The sequence below is a fragment of the Pseudomyrmex gracilis genome, unplaced genomic scaffold, assembly GCF_002006095.1.
Source record: "Pseudomyrmex gracilis isolate BER0280 unplaced genomic scaffold, ASM200609v1 scaffold_32, whole genome shotgun sequence".
Classification (NCBI taxonomy): domain Eukaryota; kingdom Metazoa; phylum Arthropoda; class Insecta; order Hymenoptera; family Formicidae; genus Pseudomyrmex; species Pseudomyrmex gracilis.
The window spans coordinates 288,746-309,182 of NW_018020616.1; the positions used below are offsets into that span (position 1 = coordinate 288,746).

The following is a 20,437-nucleotide window of genomic DNA, read 5'->3' on the forward strand; positions in this document are numbered from 1 at the left end:
CGTTATTAATTCTCGCGAAACTTTGCGTTGCGTTTTTCACGCGACGATTGTCTCGCGAAATTTTCTGATGGTTTTTAATATCTGGTAGAGAAACCTCGAAGAGTCTGGCGCCGTCCGCGTGCGCGTTACGCTTTTCTCATTGTAAAAAGGAATAAATCTAGCGCGGTTTCTGAGATGTTCATCGCGCGCTATGGTTTGATACAAAGAAGCGTTCGTCAAATTAAATGTCGCGCACCTACGACAGGAACAGCTACAAAACGCATTTCTATTACGAGCGTTGTTAACAGCGAAACAATTATACGAATTCCGCTGATTCGGCAGCAATCTGCGAAACATTTTACGATCAAATCCTTAGAGTTTGAACACAGAAAGTTTAGCAAAGAGAGTTAATTTACGTCGAGAGAAAATCAAACGAAATAAAAATCAGAAAGAAGAGTAAAACTTTTTATACACTTGTTACAGACTAAATGCTACGTCTTAAACTGAGCATGCGTGTACATAAATTGTTGATTTCTGATTACATAGAAAAAGATCAAATTTTTTTCTTTAACCCTTTTGCTACAACGAGCGATTGTATTCGCTCGCCACAAAATTCCGTATGTTTACAATGAATTTGTAGTTACGATCTTACTTCCAGTTAGGAAAATTATAGTTCTGTCTATACTTTGTTTACATCTAACAGGCGTTGTAAAAGCGGCGTTGTTTAGGTGTAAGACAGCCTCGAGGATACTTGAAGATTGTTAGCGCGCAACGTGTACACTTTAGGCGCGGCGTCTTGTTCAGTGGGAGCGTCCCAGCGGCGAGGATCGTAGCGAAAGGGTTAAGGATTCTTCGAAAACGTATTATCAAGAAAAAATTTCTTCAACTTGTAAAACGTTATTATAAGTCACTTGTTTCAAAGTTTTTTCAGTATTTGTTGTTAGATTTGTCAACTGTGATAATGAGAGGAAGATCGAAATTCATTTTTTCTCAAATTGTGATTGTTGATTTTTGCTCGCGCAACACAACTTTTTGAAAAACTTTTAGTTTGTATCCGTGACATGTATTCGTGATAATCTCAAAAATGCTAATTATTCTGTTTGAAACTTTTATTCTCGATAAATTTTAGATACCTTCATGAGAAAATTGCGTTTTCCAGTGGCCGTCAGCGGAAAAGTGAAAACTTTATGAATAATCTGTACTACGTAGCACGTAGGTTCTATACATATTCTCGCGCATATAAAAGCAATATCTCAGCACGTTAACAGGCAGTGCTTGAAATTCTAGTGGATCGTATAGTATACAAGTCTAGTAACAGTATAGAGAGGATTATCTGAATGTTGTGTGTTTCCTAAGTAACAGAACAGAAATGCACTTGATTCCTCAAGATAGAAAGACCGAGATTCAATCAAGCGCGAATTTGCAATAAATTTTAATAATAAATTTTTGAAATATAAATAACAACAGAAAACGTTTCCGACTGTTTTTACAAGAAGCAAGTAGTATTGTTTGTCATTATATCGTTTAAATATTAGTTATTTGCATTTGTACAAAATATATGATAAAATAAGTATTTATGCGAAATAGCTACTGTTAATATTTTATGATGTATCTGTATCAAAACGCGTAAATATTGAACGACATATGTTTATCATGTTATTTTCTCTCTCTTTCGTCTGTCCGTCTGTCTGTCTGTCTGTTTGTCAGTCTCAAAAAAAAAATCATCACACATATATTTTAACAAAACTGTCTCGTATTTTTTTACCTTGTCATCCGTACAATATACGAGCTTCTATCATTGTTAAAAAATAGAACATCAATATTTTTTTTTTAAATAAAAAGAGAGCCGATACGAGTCGTAAAACCGGGTGTCCGTGTTTCAAGGATTTGTTCGAAGTTTGACGACAAATGTTTCGATCCGTAGGATTTAGGATTATATCTTCTTCAGTGACTTGATTAAAATAAAAGTAAAAAACTCAGTCCCGATCAGCTGTGCATAGCTGTTCGCAAAAACCAAACTTGCTAAACGATAAATTCTATGTCAAAAATTACGCAGACACATCATTACCCTCTCCTCTCTCTCCCCGCGACAACTGATCAGACTGTCATCAATATTTTTACAGAAGAGAACACAGAATAAAGAAAAGAGAAAGTGATAATGTATCTAAATTGGTACATTTGTTGTATATGCATAAATTTTAAAACCTTTTTTTAAATTAAAGACAAAAGAACAGTTCACATATATTTCGCCAATGTGAAAAGGAAAAGTACGAGGCAGTTTTATCTGAGATATGTCTGATGAACGCGAGCTATGTAGGTACGTCTCGCGTCTGAAACGACTTAAAAAGTCGTGAAATGCATTAGAAATCGTTTTCCGCGAGTTCTTTCTACTTCTCGCGAGTGAGTGACGTAAATGCGCGAAGAAAGCGCGAAGAATCGCGCGGAACGATTTCCGACGAATCAGATTAACCGCCTGAGTAGCGATTCGCAAAATGTTCTCCTGACTTGCTCTTCCCGTGTTTCGTGATGTAAGCCCGAAATCGTGATGTATGGTCTTTCGCGCCGTCGGTTGCTCGCCATTTTGCGTTTCGCCTCTGATAACATTGTACGTGTGTGTGTGTGTGTGTCACGAGTAATCGCGCCTTACACGTATTCCGCGTGTCACGACTTGCGGGGACGACATATTTCAATCTAATACGCTTTGCGCGCCTCCGACTATCCTTGCGCGAAACTTGAGATTAACACTAAACAACGGGGGTTTCCGCAAAACTTTCCGAGCCCGCGAATGTTGTCAAGTCGTGATTAGTTGGTAACGATCGGACGAGAAGCGCGGCGGCACGCGAATAATTAATGATATTTGCGGTAGCGAGTCTTGAAACTCCGTGAAAATTTCTACAACACCGCCGCCGGGTTTTGTCGCGTTTCTTGCCCCGCTTTGCTTTTCATTTTTCTTCGTTTCTAGTATGTTCATTGTTCTTTTTCCTGCTGCGTATAATTTACGTCGTGCCGCACGGAAACGATTTTTACTCGCGATTCTTACTAAACTGTTGAGAAAAACCATTTGTATCGTTCAGGTTTCAAACAACTTGAATGAATTCACAAAAGACTCTATTAATATTCCGTGTTCGTATAATTCATCTTTATTATAAAGGCAAGTAGTAAGAGACAAAAGTTAGTTTGAGGAGTTCATTCTTGGAGAATAGAGTTGACTGGCATACACGTGACGTTTATTCGCATATCCCACGAACGTTTTACTCGGCGACACGCGCGCGGAGACATGTCGCATATGTGCGCCGCGTGCTGTAGGTATTACTCGAGCGAGAAATTTGTCCTAATCGATCAGAACCCCGTTCACACCCGCCGGATGCGAACAGAGAAAGGAACTTCCCCTCTTCGACACATGAAAGAACGAACGTTGGTCTCTCTCTCTCTCTCTCTCCTTGTTTCCGTTTCTCCGCTCAATTGATGTATCGAGCGAGAGATTTTTTCTCTTTTCCCGGGGCGGAAGAAGGCGCTTGTCTATCTATTTAAAGCGGTGGGACTTTATTGCGCATTCAAGTAGGAACAATACATTACTCAACACAACCCACCTAGCGCACGGATACCTTGGAGTCACGCCATCGCATCGGCAGCTTCCGTAAGTGGAATTTTTGGCAGATCGCCAGATACTAGGAAGAGACATCGAACGTCGTAAAATCCTCGTCGGGAAATGTTTTCCCGCGCCGCGCTCTATTCTTGACCCATAGGTACACGTTAATAGAGAACGTCGTTTACTCTTTAAAGGTCTTTTTTGTGTTACGGCCACTTGCTACAATAAAAGAACGCCTTTTAATTGGGGTCAAAGGTAACACTCCAAAAAAATACACACAAACCAGAAGCAAGTTCTATTGTTAGACACAATTTTATTCTATTTTTCTCTGTTTGATTAGATATTATGTTAGAACTTACGCGCGGGTACGTGCTATGTCGAGCATACACAAGTAACATTTACTATCAATTAAATTCAATAAAAACTAGATATTATTAAAATCTATATCACTACTATAGAAATATTTTAAATAATTATGAAACATTAACTTACATACTTTTATAGCACTCAAACTTTTGAAAATTAATTTAATACAAACAAATTAATTTAATTAACTAATTAATTAAATTTTTTACTCATGAAAATTTTTAACTCATCAAAACTTTGACGTCGGATGATGCATATGTGCGTCATTAAGATGAGTATAATTAGAGTATAAGAATGCATAAATGCATCACTTAAAATTTTTGACAAAAATAAATAGATAAAACTTTTTAAATAAATAGATAAGACTCTAAATAGGGGAGACCGCTAGTTATCACACGGGGTTAGGTTAGGTTAATATATTAAATTTTTTTCTTCTAATATATTAAATAAATGATGTTTTTTTCATAATTTTATTAAAATATATGTACATTTGTAGCGATTTATTATGTCATGGCGCGCAGAAACCTTTCAAACGTTTCTTTGAAACTACTAGAGATTTTTTCAATTTGTTTTTTGTTGACGTAGAATCGTTCAAACTTTTGATTCAAAAAAAAAAAAGGAAATTGAAAAAATCTTGATTTTTCGCGGAGATATTTGATCTTAAAGTCGCGTGGGTCTCGCAGATCCAGTCTGAACAACTCGTAGATCATTTTTGAGGTCTAGTCTTGAAGGGTTAATTTTCTAGTAAAAAACCACTATTTGAATTTTGTAATTTTTTATATGAGATAATTTTTAAACTTGTCGATGTTGTTGATTCTTCAATCAACAGGTTTTTTTCATTAACTTACAATTCTTGTAAGATTTGTTCTCTTTTTTTTCTCTTTCTCTCTACCTATCTATCTTTATAAAACTTATTTTATTTGCTGATTTTCTGTTTGCCTCATAGTTCTCGTAGTCAATTTCTCAAAAGAACGCGACTGTTTACTGTGCAGAATCGTAAGCCGTTCGATCCACTCTCGAAGAAAGCGTGCTTGCGCACGAAATAATATCCAGTGCACGTTCGCGTCCAAATCCTATCGAACGTAATGTACGAGCAATGCGTTCTTCGGAAAAATTTCGGATGTAGTTTTGCGAATTATTCTTTAGAGTTGTTCCCGGTTTGTTGTCGATAGTAGCGGAGCGACTTACGCCCTTCCTGCAATCCGCCCGAACCGGTCAAACTTTTCCGAAACCGTTCGGTCTCTCGTGCGCACATATCTTTTCTTGCCTTTATCCTTCGGCGAATGAGATAAAGGGAGGATTGAATGTTGGCGTGAAGTTGACACATTTTCAAAAACTAAAAGTTGCGAAACCTTTAACTTCTATTTGCACGCGCGATAGTTGGACAGCTCTTGCTATCTGGAAATTCCACGGGTAAATCGTTAAAACTATTGATGGCATTTAGGAAAGAATGTAAAATTATATTGCGCGTGCAAATAAATAGAATTTGTGTTAGAACTGTAATTTTTTTAAAATACTGTGTCAACTTCACACCACTGAGAAATGTATTTTCGTTCCCATGGCTAAACGGTAGCGATCGGAATTCATGACATCGGTATATCGTGAGAAAGATCGATGACCCGACTAGCTACTGAAGTGTTAAACGTCATAATATTTTTTTAATCTAGAAAATTTTAGATATCGTTTAAACGTTACAATTTATTCGATACTTTACACATCAAGCAGACAATAATAAAAGATTAATGTTTCGTTACCATATGTATTACATTTTATATAGTTTAAGATGCTTCTTAAGTAAAGAGCTTCTCTTCTCGAGTAATTTTAGAGAAACTGTAATTAAGCCATGCAACACATTGCGCTTTCTCTCTTTCTCTCTCTCTCTCTCTCTCTCTCTCTCTCTCTCTCTCTCTCTCTCTCTCTCTTTCTCATTGGTTACCTAACTACCCTTATAGTAGTAAATCAACCAAATCTAGCTTTCAGCAGTGCTATATATACAGGTTAATTATGCAGAGTAGGGTTCGTCTCATAAATTCAGAGCAAAATTTCGTTCCTACCACGAGATAACATTGTATGTGATCTTCACGTAAGATAAATACAATTTAGACGGCTATAGAGGTTTATGTTGCAAAAAACCTACGTAGCTAAATGCACCGCACGAGATAGAGATTAATGCAGTGAGGTAAATACCGTGTTAGAACAAAATTAATGAATAAATAAAATCGCGATAGTAAGGATAAAAAATAAAATTGCACGTTGCTGACACGTGCAATTAGGAATGTATAAACACGAGTGAGACGTTAATTTTTTCTCAAGTAGGTACGTAAAGCGATCAACCGCAAAATCTAGCTGCTTGTTCATCGATAAGTCTCGCACTCGAACACGATGTCACGTAAGTTGCTTACAATTCTCGGCGGGATCCGAGCAAATAATTAACTTCCAGCCGAGATTTCCCGACACCGGAGAAAAGCTATTACCCGAACGATTCGATTTCCATGCGCCGATAAGTTGATATCGATCTGCGGCTCGCGCTACCTGCTCGTGTTTCCTGTAGTGATAGTCCTCTTTCGATTATCTTTCTCAAATTCTACTCAGGATCGACGCGATTAAATCGAACGCTAGGTCGATTTTATCGATGTATTGGTATCCAATTGTTCTGATGTATTTTTTTTTTCATACGCATGCCAGAAAACTAAAAAATGAAAAGTTATAATAAAAAAATTATAATATCTTGTTTTTAAGTGAATTTATATAATGATTGTTTAACTTGTGAAATGTTGCTTCCTCCGGCAGGAAAAAAACAAATATGTTTGCGAATTTTGGAAATAAACTTTTTTGTAAGATAATTAAGAATAAGAAATTAGTATGAAATATTTATTAAGATTAAGACTTTGTATAATTTTCGTGTGTCTTCTAACAGTTTGCTTTTACTAAATACAAATAATACTAAGTTTGTAATATAACACATTGTTTTTGTAAAAAAATCAATTATTTAAACTTAGATTATTGGATCCACGTTAGTACTTCTATTTTCCGTCGATCCATTATGTAATGTCGCTACATTTTTAAATGATATCTCAAGTAGTGCTAACTATTTCGTAACTTTGAGTCTAGAATCTGTTGAATTATACTTTAAAAACCATTTAGATTGTATTAAAAAAAAATATTGAATATCAACAAAAGTTATTGTTCAAAATGTTGTAAAAAAATGATAAATTTTCTAAATGTGTGTGTGGGCAATGTTTTATTTGCAAAAAAAGAAATGTTTATTTATATCTTACGATGATTATTTTTGTTCACTTGCTCATCTTATGTTCTTATTGTCAGGAATTTATCTTGTTGCAGGAAATTGTTGCAAGCAACAATCCGAGCAAATCGCACGGGATATTTTCTTTGGGTAGGCAGTGACTCGTGGGGCGCAAAAGTGCATCCTGTGCGAGATCAAGAGTATACGGCTGAAGGTGCAATCACTATCCTTCCCTACAGAAATGTTCTTGAAGGTAACGGAAATTATTTGCTACGCTTGTAAAGGAAACACTTGTCGAAAGTTATTAAATAACTTGATACGTTAATGCACAAATTTAAAAGAAAAGTTTTTTGATGTAAAAAACGGACACTCACGGTTCACTCAAAATCGTCAAAGTTTTCCTGTCGCCAAAAAGTTGCTTGCTATACAACTTCTTTATACCGACACGGCGATATCGTTTCAACTCCTCCAGCTTGACGTTCATTAATCTCGCGACAAGTGAGCAATATTTTCTGTATCCGCAGAAATTATTACGTCGCATCATCCAGTAACTTTTAGCACCGAAGAAACGAGCGCGACGATGTGGTACCTCCAACGTGCCAAGTAATTAACACCGGAGTGTCAAACTCTCGTTATAGTTCAACCGAATTATAGAACTCGCCGTTCCATAGAGTATCAAAAAAGATGAAGATCGTCGTTAGAAAGTTCATTAATTCTATAAACTGTCAGACTCGGAAAAGCGAGAATGCTGAGACACAGATGCGACAAGTTTCACGCCTGTTTTCATTTGTCACTTTGGATTCTGTAATTTACGTAGCAAGTTTTTAGCACAATAAAACGAAATAAGTTTGAGAAAATTAAGTCGGGAAAACAATTGTTAAATGTATTTCGCGACTGTGCTAACTTTATGGTATCATTGCGACATAATGAGAGACGATCTAGACTTCAATTCGATTTTAGTCGCGCAAATATTTAACAAAACTTCGCGAAAGTATTTGTATGATTGCATAATTAAATAATAGTATCGTTAAATAATTTGTTAAAACTAAAGATTGTTTTTATAAAGAAATAAAAGAGAGAAAGAGAGAGAGAGAGTAGAGAATTGTGTTAAAAATTATTAATAAATCTTCAAGATATTTATTGAATAAAACGCTTTTATTTCAATTTTATCGCGAAAGTTAGTTTCTGCAATGAAAAAATGCGATGCATTGAAGATCATCGAGCACCATCAAACGACTTGACTGCAACAAATGCGATTCAATTTCTTATTTCAGATTTCAACGAGTATTTTGTAAATCTGCGTCCGAAAATGGGCAATGAGTGTGGCGGACAAATTCAATATAATGTTCCGCATCCGTCAATGGCAGGAAAGATCGTGAACTGCAGAAACATCTGGTTTCGAGAATTTTGGGCGCAGCATCACCGATGCACATTTGACACGGCGCAGCATGTTACATTACCCAATGTAACACGCTGCACAGGCGTAGAAGAGTTAGTAGATTACGAGCAAGAAGGTCTCGTTCCTTTTGTTGGTAACGTATAAATTTCTCATCTATCATTAATGATATACTTTTTTGCTTAATTATTTTCCATTGCAAAACAGAACAATAAAAGCATTCTACTTATGACTAATTTTTAGTTGGTTTACACCAATTTACGCGTCTTCCTTGTGTGTCAAACCAAATTAATGTGATAATTATCTTAACAACATTTTCCCTCGCCTATCGTTCCGCGTATCTATAATTAGTATCGGAAATTAATATGGAAATCGATGTCGTAAAGCGTTCAATTAAATTATCGCTTAAAACTACCCTATTTTACGAGAAATGACCTGTTCCGACATTCGACCTTATGAACCTGTCTGTGAACAGTTTTGATTTTCCAACTTTTTATCGTTATTGACTTCTCATTTATTTCATCATCACTGTGTTTCGTTGAATTAAATTCTCATTAATTGCGATATCGCAACAAACTAGTACACTTACAACACATATATAGATAAATTGTTTGATCCTCTAATCCAATTAATAACACGGACAGAGAGAATAACCCGCGTGAATCGCGCGAAAAATAACATTTCGAGATCGTTTATATCTTTGACGTGTGAGGAGGAAAAGAGATCGACGGGGGAAAGAAATGCGAGAGGTAAGACGAGCGGAAAGATAATATCGGCGAGACACGAGTGAGAGTAGAGAGAGCCTGAGCGTTCTCGGCAACCCTCCAACTTTTCGTCACTCTTCAACCATTTTTCTAAGCCAAAAACAGAAACGAAAAAACTTGGTCGCTTTCGTTCGACCGTAATTCCGACAATATATGACGAGACCTGCGAAATGAGATAACAAAATGATGCGCGCCTCGATCGATTATTTACCACACGATTTGTTTTTCCCAAAGCTATGTCTTATCTTAATCTATTAGAATTACTTTGTTTTTTCTTCTCGTTATTTGTTTATTTATCGCACACGAGTGCGATCTGATGTATCATTCCGTCTCTAATCACAAATATTGTCTAATATTTAATGAAAGAGTTGATTAAAGTAGCTGCTGATCGGTTTCTGTAATTCTGTAGGTCATCGTGTATTTGTGACTAAGCAAACTTTTGCAACGAACTTTTGCGGAGCAAATTCACCGCTACGAGAATGGAAAAGAGGAAAACACAGCGGCGTACCGAGCGAAACAATTTTCCTCGAACCATAGATTTCGCGTTAGCAAACAGTAGCAATGGCGTGTGAAAATTTGCACAGAATCAATCGCCGGGATGTCGCTTATGTTTCATTCTTTGTTCCCGTTTATACCTTCTTTTGTTTTCATTTTCTCTCGCAAAATAAACGACTGGCGGTCTTGTCGAGTGCAAAGTGATCGAAAACTTTCCACGAGTGCCATCGTGTGGCACATAACAAATCGTCCTATTAACTGTCACGACACGTTTTTCTCATGAGCAACAATTTGCGTTTCTATCTGTTTTATTTCTGGAGACCAATAAAGATGATTGAAAATACCGAATTCTTGAATAAATGAAGAATGGTAATAATTCGTCTCTGTAACGAAATATCACGTATAAGAACTTTAAACGGAATCGAACAAAAGAAATTACTTTTTCCCGATCAAATACTCGAATTATTTTATCTTGATCCTTTGTATGTTTATTATTTATTTTTTATGCTCTTAGAAAAGAATTTTGAAAACAATTTATCTCGTCAGGCAATTTAGACCGGCCCAGTGGTCTCAAAGATTTTACTTCAAAGTCAAATTTCGGGTCATTTTGATCCAATGTGACGACGGAAAATTAATCTTTCGCGGATCGACTCTCGGAAATGTCTTCCTAATTGGCCTGTAAGACTCACGCGACTTTAAAATTAAACATCTCCGTGAAAACTCGATATTTTTCAAATTTGTTTTTTGAATCAAAAGGTTGAACGATTCTGCGTCGATAAAAAAATACTAAATAAATTGAAAAAATCTCGAGTAGTTAGTTTTACTAGAGACGCTAATGCGCAATTTCTGAGTGAGTCTGAGAGATCTATGTCAGTCCACGAAAAGTTATTATATAAAATTTGGATTTAATATATGTCTATTTATTTATTACATACCAAAAAACGGGGATTTACAACTTGTTTGTTAAACAGAGGACGCTGTTTATACGATGGCACACGCAATTCACAACGTAATCGATGAAGTGTGCGTGAACGCAATGAATACATCTCATCATCTGTGTGAGACTCTTTTACCGGCACCGAACGGCTCGTTTCTTCTTCAACATATCCGAAATCTCAGCTTCATAGGTGAGTTACGCAACTTCTGTAAATAATCATTTTCCATAATCATTTTTTAATTATTTTAATTATATTTTTGACAAATTTCCGAGAAGCAGCGTCTAACTAATGTCCTTTTCATTGCCTCTAATGAGCTGTCGCAAAAAGACAAAGAAACAAGTCCGCGTGAGCTCGTATCTCTTGAATTGATTGATTTTGAATATTATAATCTTGAATATTATAATCTTGATTTTGAATATTATAATCCAATTTATATTACACCTGTGCGTCCAATATAACGCTACTGAATTTTTAAAAATTACTGAATATGGCAGAAATAACTCGCGCGTGTTCATGTTATTTTTTTTACCGATTAATTGGATATTTAGCCGAGCGTTATTCACGCATCGGATGCAGGGCTGTTAAAATGAGACTCTCGAATAACTCGATCAATTGACTCGCGAGAATCGCGCGCGTACACCAAGTTCCGCGACCGCGTCATCCCATATACATACATGAAGCGATCTATCAGTGACGTCAGAGGGTGGCAATCTCGACGCCTCATCGATATTGCAATTAAAACACTTTCACTGATTTAACGGCACGTAACACTTTCGCGCGTTAGTGATACAATTAAGACTGATCCTCGTTACGATGTAGTATCAAGTGGCAACGCGATTATCCTGATTGTCCGTCATCTGATTGCATCATCAGATTTACCGTAATGTGAAATACTTGAATATCATTTCTGATTTTCTTAATATTCTCATTGCTGATCATTGTCTAATCCAACGTATTTTTATATATTTGTTCACGTTTAGATCCCCTCGAGATCATTTATGTGCTATCACAGTGCCATAGTTTGTGAAATATTTTATCTGGACTAGTTGTTTGTTTGTTTGTTTGTTTTTCCAATATATTAGCAGAGTAAACGCAGAAATGTTTAAAATAAACCGCAGAACATCATTGAAGACACATAATGACAAAAGTTTATTCTACGCTTGATGCAACATTTTTTTCACTTTCTTAAACTTATATTTTTCAATTTATTTTTTTCAACGAAGCAAACGAAGCATCAGTCGAAAATTATACTTGACAAACATGCGCAAGTAGTAAAATTTGTAATTACGAGTGAGTTTTATTTAAACAAAGCTCGTGAAAATTTAAATATATAGGGAAGAAGAGCCGATACGAGCAAAGAACTGGATGTTTGTGTTGAATATGTTTATTGAAATATTATGTCAAATGTTTCGATCCAAACTGTCGTTCGGATCTTCTTCGATGACAATCTAAATTTAATTATAAATTTAATTATAAATAAATATACAAAAAATATAAATGTCCATTCGCAAAGATAACAATTTTATATTTTTCGCATTAAATTGAATTCAAGCATGTCTATTAAAATTGTCACCGGAAAAGAAGATCCGAAAGTTGGATCGAAACGTTTGACATATTATTTGAATAAACATATTTAACATCCAATTTTTCGCTCGTATCGACCATTTTTTCTTATATTTTTAAAGTAAAGCTGTTAATTTTGTAATCGAAAATCATGCTTATTAAAATCTGGAGAAACGAAGATTCTAAGTATATAAATATATATTTTCAATTTCTACATCAGTTTTGTCAAGAAACTTCTCCGTCAGCGGTGTATTTCTAAAATAAAGTCTATTTGCTCTGCAAACATATGTCTACAAATATTTCCAGATCGAATTTTATTGGATTGAACCGGTTGCCGGTGTGGAGTCACTTATTGCCACGACTTATTGCAAAGTTGTAATTTATTTGTATTCGCGCTATTAAAATATCAATCTACTCATAAAGTAATAACAACGATAAAAATAATCAATTATTGTGAAATTGGCTGAAACGATTCAGCTCTCGCAACGGTATTTACTTATTTACTTTACTACGGGCTATGCAAATCCAACGCGCGTGCACAAATACCGCACACATTCGGCTATAAATAAAGCAATTAATTTCGTATTTGTAGCCTGTTTTCGATAATTGGCTTTTGAAAGAGGACCGTATACCGTTTGTACAGCTCGTCCGAAAGAATCAGGCTTACTCTGTGCACGTTGAATTTCGGTATTATCTGAAATTTCGATATCATCTATTTCAAATCACGTTCTATTTAACATTTGGAAAATAAAAAAATTCGCGTGAAACATTTCCTTTTGTTTGCTTTTATCGCGTTGAGAAAACATTTTCGTCGTTTCATTCAAACTTTACGTCTTCGCTTTTTGTTTGCATAATGTATGTATCAAATATTGTTTTCTTGTTTGTGTCTCACTTATTGTCTGTGAAACGATGTAAAGCAAAAAGCCTTTTGGCTCCAAAACTTGGCCTGTAAATAGATAGTCGATTAATCGCGTCTATAAGTTACCCAATAATATAAGTAAAAAGAATGATTTATTTTCTGTAAAAAATTTAATTTTAAATGTTTTAAACAAAAAATAAGTATTAATATATCCTTTGTAAAAGGTTCGAGAAATTATCTCTATTTTTTTCATACATTTACATTGTGTTAATCTTATTATTTAATTAAAAACTTTTAATCAAAAAGTCAAAATTTTACGGAAAAATTAGCATTTCAATGGATTTTCGTAGAGCAAATTTGTCATACGGATTGACGTAATATATGTGATTCGAATTGCGCGAATAATTGACGATAATTCCGCTGCCACGTGAAACGCAAGCTCTCTCGATACGGTCGATAATACGCGCTTAGCTTAGCTGCAATAACGATATAACTTATAACGATAAGCTTGATATAACTCAGCAACTACTACCGCGAATTTATTTGAAACATTACGACAGGCACGAGTTTGCAAATCCAACGGACTTATGCGCGCGCGCGCGCGCAAAATTATAGGTACATTGTTTCGCGTATTTGTCTTCGTTAATTTTGCTAACTTTGATATTTTCGCGCTTATTTTTGTACTCAGGTACAGTGAATCTAAAAAGTATTGACACACCCACATTTTTAAAAATATTTTTATATAGTGAAGTGTGATATTAATACAAAATATAAGTCCATTAGTGTCAATACTTTTTGGAGCTACTGTATGCTTGTGTCTATGCAGTCTGATTACGTGGAAATGAATAAACTTACAAATTTTGGTAAACTTTTTAACCATGTCACGCTTTGTTATTGCTATGCATACTCTCATTCTCTTTTCTTCGTTTTATAAAAGATAATTAAACGTAATTACATATTTGTGAAAAATATGTGTAATTAATTATTTTTTACAGTATGTTTGTTTTTCGCGTTCTTCGGGATGGCTTGACTGTAAACGTGCTACCTCTCATTGTACGAAAATAAAAAAGAAAATATAAAGTTTAATAAAAAAATTTTGGTTGAAAAAACATAAATATCAGATGCTCCACATTGAAGATGATGGCAAAAAAATATTGCTACATTATTGCCGTGGTTTTCATCATCTTTTTCTCGCGGCGCGCGATATCCTCGTTCCTGCGTCACGATGTTTTATTTTTGTAGCCGTTCATAATTTTTTCTCCGCGTAGATAAGATATTCTCTTTTCTTTTTTTGACAACGTAGCTTGTAAAATGACGTACTTGTTTTAGAAGCTTTTTTTTCTCATCGTCCCTCTATTAGGGAATCTTAAGCGTACTTTATCTTGTATACGTATATTCGCCTGTACTTTTGTCAGTTTGTGCTTGTGTCGGATTACGATGATGAAGAGATCATCATACAAAAATAGGGGAAATTGAAGTCGCGACAGAGGCGGAAACGAGCTGCGTAATCCGCATATTAAATAATTTGATATACATCTCGCAAAATGTCCAGATTTACTGCAATTCTTTTACAAACGATGGAATAAACATGTTTACTAAGAATAAATTTTTTAGATAGAAAACATAAAATAAATTTTACATTTTTTCGTAAAGTAATGAGAAAGAAAGAAATAAGCGCAGTTTTAAAATCATGCCACATATATATGTATATATAATATAATATATATATATATAAATCTTATTTTAATTATATTTCCCAGGTCGTCAAAATACTGAAATCAAATTCAACGCCGATGGAGACGCTTACGGATTCTACAATATATATCAATATCAAAAGAATGAGGATGGCCACTATGATTACATTCTTATTGGAGAATGGAAGGAAGAGTAAGTGGCAGCCCCTCTTCGATTTTAATAGAATTCCGTAGACATCGCCATTTGTCGTGAGAGTTACCCAAACTGTCACATTAATCTTTCTACGTAATATAAATCCGCCTACATTTTGTGTCTCTAATATTATAGTCTTGAACTCTCTATATTATATAATGACAGAATATTATAATAGAAGAGAAGATATATATACGTATCTTCTCAAAAAACTTATATAAAATAAATATTACTTTAAAAAACCTGTACTTGAATAATATACGTTTTAGCTAAATTTATATATTGGCTCAACGCCGCCATTGCTAATTTGAAGATTATGTTTTAGTATGATTTTTCTTGTGTGTTGCTTATAGCTATCATTAAGTTGCATTATCGTTTATTTCAGGTTTTGAAATTGGTTGCGTTGTTATGCAGGGCACCTTTTGTTCGAATCACATCCACACACTCATTATAAATCAGGTTAGTCTGTTTTTCTGTTTATACGCACTCGTATTACCCCGAAAGTATTTATACGCACAATTGTTGCCGAAAATAACACACGTTTTTAACAAGAAACAGACATGTAAAATTAGAACCAAGTCTATCAGCTTCAGTGATAAATGCTGTTTTTTCTACGTAGAGGACAGAAATTAACAAACGTGATGCCTAGAAAAATATTTTGAAAAAGAACACATCTACTTTGTTAATTATTATTTTTTTAATATATTTGTTTATGAAATATTTCTGTTTTGAAACATTTTATTAGAATGGCTTGTTTTTAGCTTGATGAAGTTTTTTTTTCTACAAATGTTTTCCGCTCTGCAGGCTAGTTTGTTTAGACAAACAAACTTTTACAAATATATAACATCTGGTAATATTAGTAGACACTTCATAAAATCAACAACTTGCTTGTTTACTGACTAAAGATTAATTTACTCTTTCAGGCTTATCCTTGATATAAATAAAACTCAGTGGGCAACCGGTGTCGGCGAGCAACACATACCCAACAGCATATGCAGCGAAAATTGTCCGATGGGCTATGTTCGGAATTATATAGTAAGTACAAAATCTTTTTTTATTTCTAATAGAAAGTTTATTAAAAATCTACCAGTCACATAATCGACCAAGTCAGAACGGAAGATTAAACAAAAAATTCGAATGGGAGAGTCAACAAATTTTCTACGATATTATATGTACCCTCTATCATACTTAAACTCTGAGACGTTTTTTTTCAAATATCTTTTAGACTTATGCGGAGAAATGTAAGTCTGAACCTTAGTCAAAGTCTTTGTTTAATTCAGTAATATCTTGGTTAACTCAGGAATAATTACCGAATGTCGGAAAACCACGACTTGCAATTAGCTTTTAATCACCGACGTCAATGAACGCGCATTACAATCTCTTTCCTTTTGTGACGACTAATTAGTCCCGGAATCCTTTGGAAGAAAGAATATTTGCGCGAGATGTTTTTTTTTCTATTGTGTTTCTATTCGTTCTTTGATTGCGAAATCAGATAATACATACAATAATACTTCGTAATGAAACTGTTTATAAAAAGCCGTGAAGTTAGTGTGTGAAAAATAGTTATTAACTACTAAATTCTCAAAGTCTCGTTAACAAATAACGATTTTTTTTATTCGTGTATTTTCGTTCCAGTTGTTCTATTCTTTATATAAGCGAGTCAATTTCAGCCTTCTCAGGTACGATCGGCTCTTTAATGTGTTTTTATTTGTGTTTTTCAAGACATTTTCTTCTTGTAAAGTGAAAGCGAAAGCAATTGCGACTCGTTACTTTTAAATTTAAATTTCGTTATTTGTACGTAGTAAAGAATTCCCGGCAAGTTTTAACGTGAATTCTCTTCAATCTTGCTCCAAGTTCATTAAAATTATCTTTCCGTTTGTGTGTCGGCGTTTTGCCTTTGTCATTTAAGAACGATCACCCGTGACCTTAATCGACGAACCGTGTCCTTATCATCTGCTTCTTACACCTTTCTTCTGATGCTCTTTTCGTCGTCATTAGCATCAGTTTACTTTGCTAGATTGGGGGCTCGACTGTAATAAGATTGTTCGCGTGTTTATCCCATTTGTCATACAGTTTTGAATAATAAATGTTCAACATTGAAATGTTTTTGTTGTCAGGGCGGACCTTGTTGTTGGTCCTGTCTTCCGTGTCGGGACGAGGAGTACGTGGTGAATGACACATGTAAGAACTGCGATTTAGGACTCGCGCCAGACGAAACCAAAATCGGATGTATAAAAATAACGCCAGAAGTGTTACCTTGGATAAGTCCGTGGGTGCTCGTACCGTTGATTTGCGCATCCATCGGGATCGTGTTCACGATTTTCACGCTATGCGTCTTTTTGCGGTATATAACTCATTACATATTCATATACTTATTCGAGTTTATTTTCGTAAGACGTTCCATTTTTATCGCGCGCCAGCTTTTAATCATTAATTGACTTTTTAACAAGTTTGGTGGGAACTTCATAAGAGAAGTTGTGTAAAACTTTTTATATGTTACATGTGTACGTACGCTCGTGTATATATATTTTATGTATATTATATATATATATATATATATATATATATAAATTATATATATATATATACATATATAAAATATATATTATGTATATATACATACTTATATACATACTTATTAGTGAAAAAGAACTTTTGTGGGATTGGTGACGTAAAAGCAATACATTTTATAAAACTATAATAAAGTTGAGTGGCTATTAGTACCAAAAATAAATGATTAAGAGTGTACTAGTCGATGCTTTGGGAGCGCAAAAATTTCATCGTAAGCTTAATTAGCGATCTATTAAACTTACTTAATTAGAAGGCTAAAAGCTCGCTGCTTTGAGCTATGCAAAAAAATCAAACTTTTAAACTTTCGAGTGTAAATTTTCTTTAACGCTTCTTTAGCTTAAATTAATTAAATTAATTATTCATGTTTTTGCTCTACACAACTGCACGTTTGGTTTATAAATATCTTGTCTTTTCAAATCAAGTGATGTGTGAATTTATCGATTTCTCTATGTTTTCTCTCGATATTTGACGCAGGTTCAATAACACACCGGCGATCAGAGCATCTGGTCGGGAACTATGTTACGTTCTGCTGGCGGGCATTCTCTCATGTTACAGCATGAGTTTTGTTATCCTGAGCAAACCGACCACGCTGAACTGCACGTGTCTTAGGATTGGTCTCGGGCTTTGTCTGAACATGTGTTACAGCGCGATCCTGACCAAGACAAATCGAATATCAAGAATATTCAACAAAGGTGGATCTAATATTAAGAACGTTCCTTACACTTCACCTACGAGCCAGGTGTTGATCACTATTGGTAAGTAATGAAAAGCAAAATGAAAAGTTTTAAATGGGTGTTTTCATAAAAATCGGGAAAATATGGATTAAATCTAACGTAGATCTAATTTAAATCTCACGAGATAAAAAAACGAAAAAATAGATCTAATTAGTTCCGAGTTAGATTTAAATAGATATAAAAAAAAACAAACAAACATAGTTTCCGCGAGACAATCATTGCGAGCTAGTGTAGTGTTTAAACAAATTTGCCGTTTGTTTGCACAGGAATTATTTCCGTCCAGCTTGTCGGAAGCATGGCGTGGTTGATATTCGAACCACCAGACGTCACGGAAATATATCCATATCCGATGTCGGCGGTGCTCAAGTGCAGCGTATCGACGTTTTCCTTGATGATGTCTCTATTGTTCAACATCATCCTAATCCTGCTTTGCACGTTTTACGCATTTAAAACGCGCAAGATCCCGGCGGACTACAATGAAGCCAAATATATTGGCTTCACGATGTATTCCACTTGTATCGTGTGGCTGGCGTTTGTACCTATTTACTTCGGTACTAACAACGAACATAAAGTTCGTATTATCGGAGTTTGCATTTACTTTGCAATCGTTCTTGATGCTTTTCTTCATTAACGTGTAATATTGCAGGTTCAATTGACGAGTTTAAGTATGTGCGTAAACATCTCAGCCTCGGTCGTCCTCGGTTGCCTTTTCGGTCCAAAAGTATATTTGTGCCTATTTCAACCACAGAAGAACGTTCGTCGGCCGCATGTTCTACCAAATGTACGTATATGGTAACACACTTGATAAGTTTTAAGTGTTTTTTCGATAAAACACAACTTAAAGTTTTTAGCGCTTCACAATCTATTTTATAAAATTAATTAATTAGATTCGCATCAAGTCGCCGCGTGTCTAGCAACCGTGAGCGCACGAAATTGTGTTTTAGCATGTAAAATGAGGACACATATGTTGTTTGTCCAGCAGATAGAGATGAATATACGCGAGTTTTCTTAAATGTGATTCCAAATATTTGGAATAGAAAAAAAATAGACTTTAAAGCCGGTAGTCCACCGATATAGTAGTTAAAATAAATTCAAAAACTTTTTTAAATAAAGTGTAGGGATGCGTTTCGATCACTTTTTCGATTATTTTTGATCATTATTAGTCACTGTACAATAATAATAACAATAGAGAAAGTTAAAAAATTATATGATTAATGGTTTACAAAAAGTTTTGAAAAATTCACAATCGAAGAAATAAAATCAAAATATGTACATACTTTTGCAATCGATCAAAATCGAAAGTCTGCCACCGTATGTCAACAGACAAGAAAAGTCCAACTATTGGTTTATTGACTTTTGTTATTATTGTTATCATAAAAAATTCTAACATTGTTATTGCAGAGTGGCTGATGATGATTAAAAATAATAAAGTAATCAAAGCATCTCTTCATCTCATTTAAGAAAGTTCTTGAACTTATTTGAACCCACTATCATCGGTGGACTCTAAAGTCTATTTTAAGTATTATAAGGAAAACAATCAGTATAAGATATTTATTAAGACTTTGTATTCCTTTTTTTGTGTATGTCTTTTCTATAATAACAATTGGGGAAAATTTTTGGTTGATGTTCAACATGTTAATAGCTAATGTGTTTGATGTTGTGTATGAACACTTTGCAGACAGGTTTATACAGTAGCGACACTCGTGGAGCGTATAGTATGCGTTTTGCTGGTCGCAGCGAGACAATGCAGAGCGTGACCTCGATCTCACGTAGCAGCCCGTCGATGTCCCGTGCCGGAGGACGTACGAACGAACGCAAGCATGGGAACGGTGAGACGCAAGCTGTGGCGAGTCCTTCCATCGAGGAGACCTCTGTTAACTAAGTTGCTCTCTCAAGCACTTCTCTTCTTGGACTAGGGAAAAAACGTGCAAAGAACAAATGTGATGGATAGCAACTAAAAGATATTCGAACGCGTTTTATGACTGAAAGAATGTATTAATGATATGAACAGGAAACTATTGTAAACGAAAATGTATTATATATAGACGCGTG

The 20,437-nt window shown here is 34.9% G+C and overlaps 2 protein-coding genes across 5 annotated transcripts in view; one reads left to right on the plus strand and one right to left on the minus strand.

Annotated features, from left to right (window-relative positions):
• Positions 1-20,291, plus strand: part of LOC109852659 (metabotropic glutamate receptor 8-like) — a 65,716-nt gene extending 45,425 nt beyond the window's left edge. Inside the window, exons 7-16 of one of the 2 annotated variants that reach the window (XM_020424023.1) lie at positions 7,277-7,431; positions 8,453-8,710; positions 10,805-10,960; positions 14,954-15,080; positions 16,004-16,115; positions 17,198-17,424; positions 18,126-18,406; positions 18,652-18,956; positions 19,032-19,166; positions 20,064-20,291. In XM_020424023.1, coding sequence (XP_020279612.1) covers positions 7,277-7,431; positions 8,453-8,710; positions 10,805-10,960; positions 14,954-15,080; positions 16,004-16,115; positions 17,198-17,424; positions 18,126-18,406; positions 18,652-18,956; positions 19,032-19,166; positions 20,064-20,267 — 1,960 coding nt within the window. In that variant the 3' untranslated portion in view covers positions 20,268-20,291. The remainder of the gene's footprint in view (positions 1-7,276; positions 7,432-8,452; positions 8,711-10,804; positions 10,961-14,953; positions 15,081-16,003; positions 16,116-17,197; positions 17,425-18,125; positions 18,407-18,651; positions 18,957-19,031; positions 19,167-20,063) is intronic. The other variant, XM_020424024.1, reaches the window with a different exon arrangement.
• LOC109852662 (uncharacterized protein KIAA2013 homolog) overlaps positions 1-20,437 on the minus strand; it is a 29,804-nt gene that overhangs the window by 3,269 nt on the left and 6,098 nt on the right. For 2 of the 3 annotated variants that reach the window (XM_020424031.1, XM_020424028.1), the window contains exon 8: positions 20,215-20,297. The exons of the other annotated variant lie outside the window; for it this stretch is intronic. In XM_020424031.1, coding sequence (XP_020279620.1) covers positions 20,264-20,297 — 34 coding nt within the window. In that variant the 3' untranslated portion in view covers positions 20,215-20,263. Of the gene's footprint in view, positions 1-20,214; positions 20,298-20,437 lie in introns of those variants that run through there. 3 annotated transcript variants of the gene reach the window in all.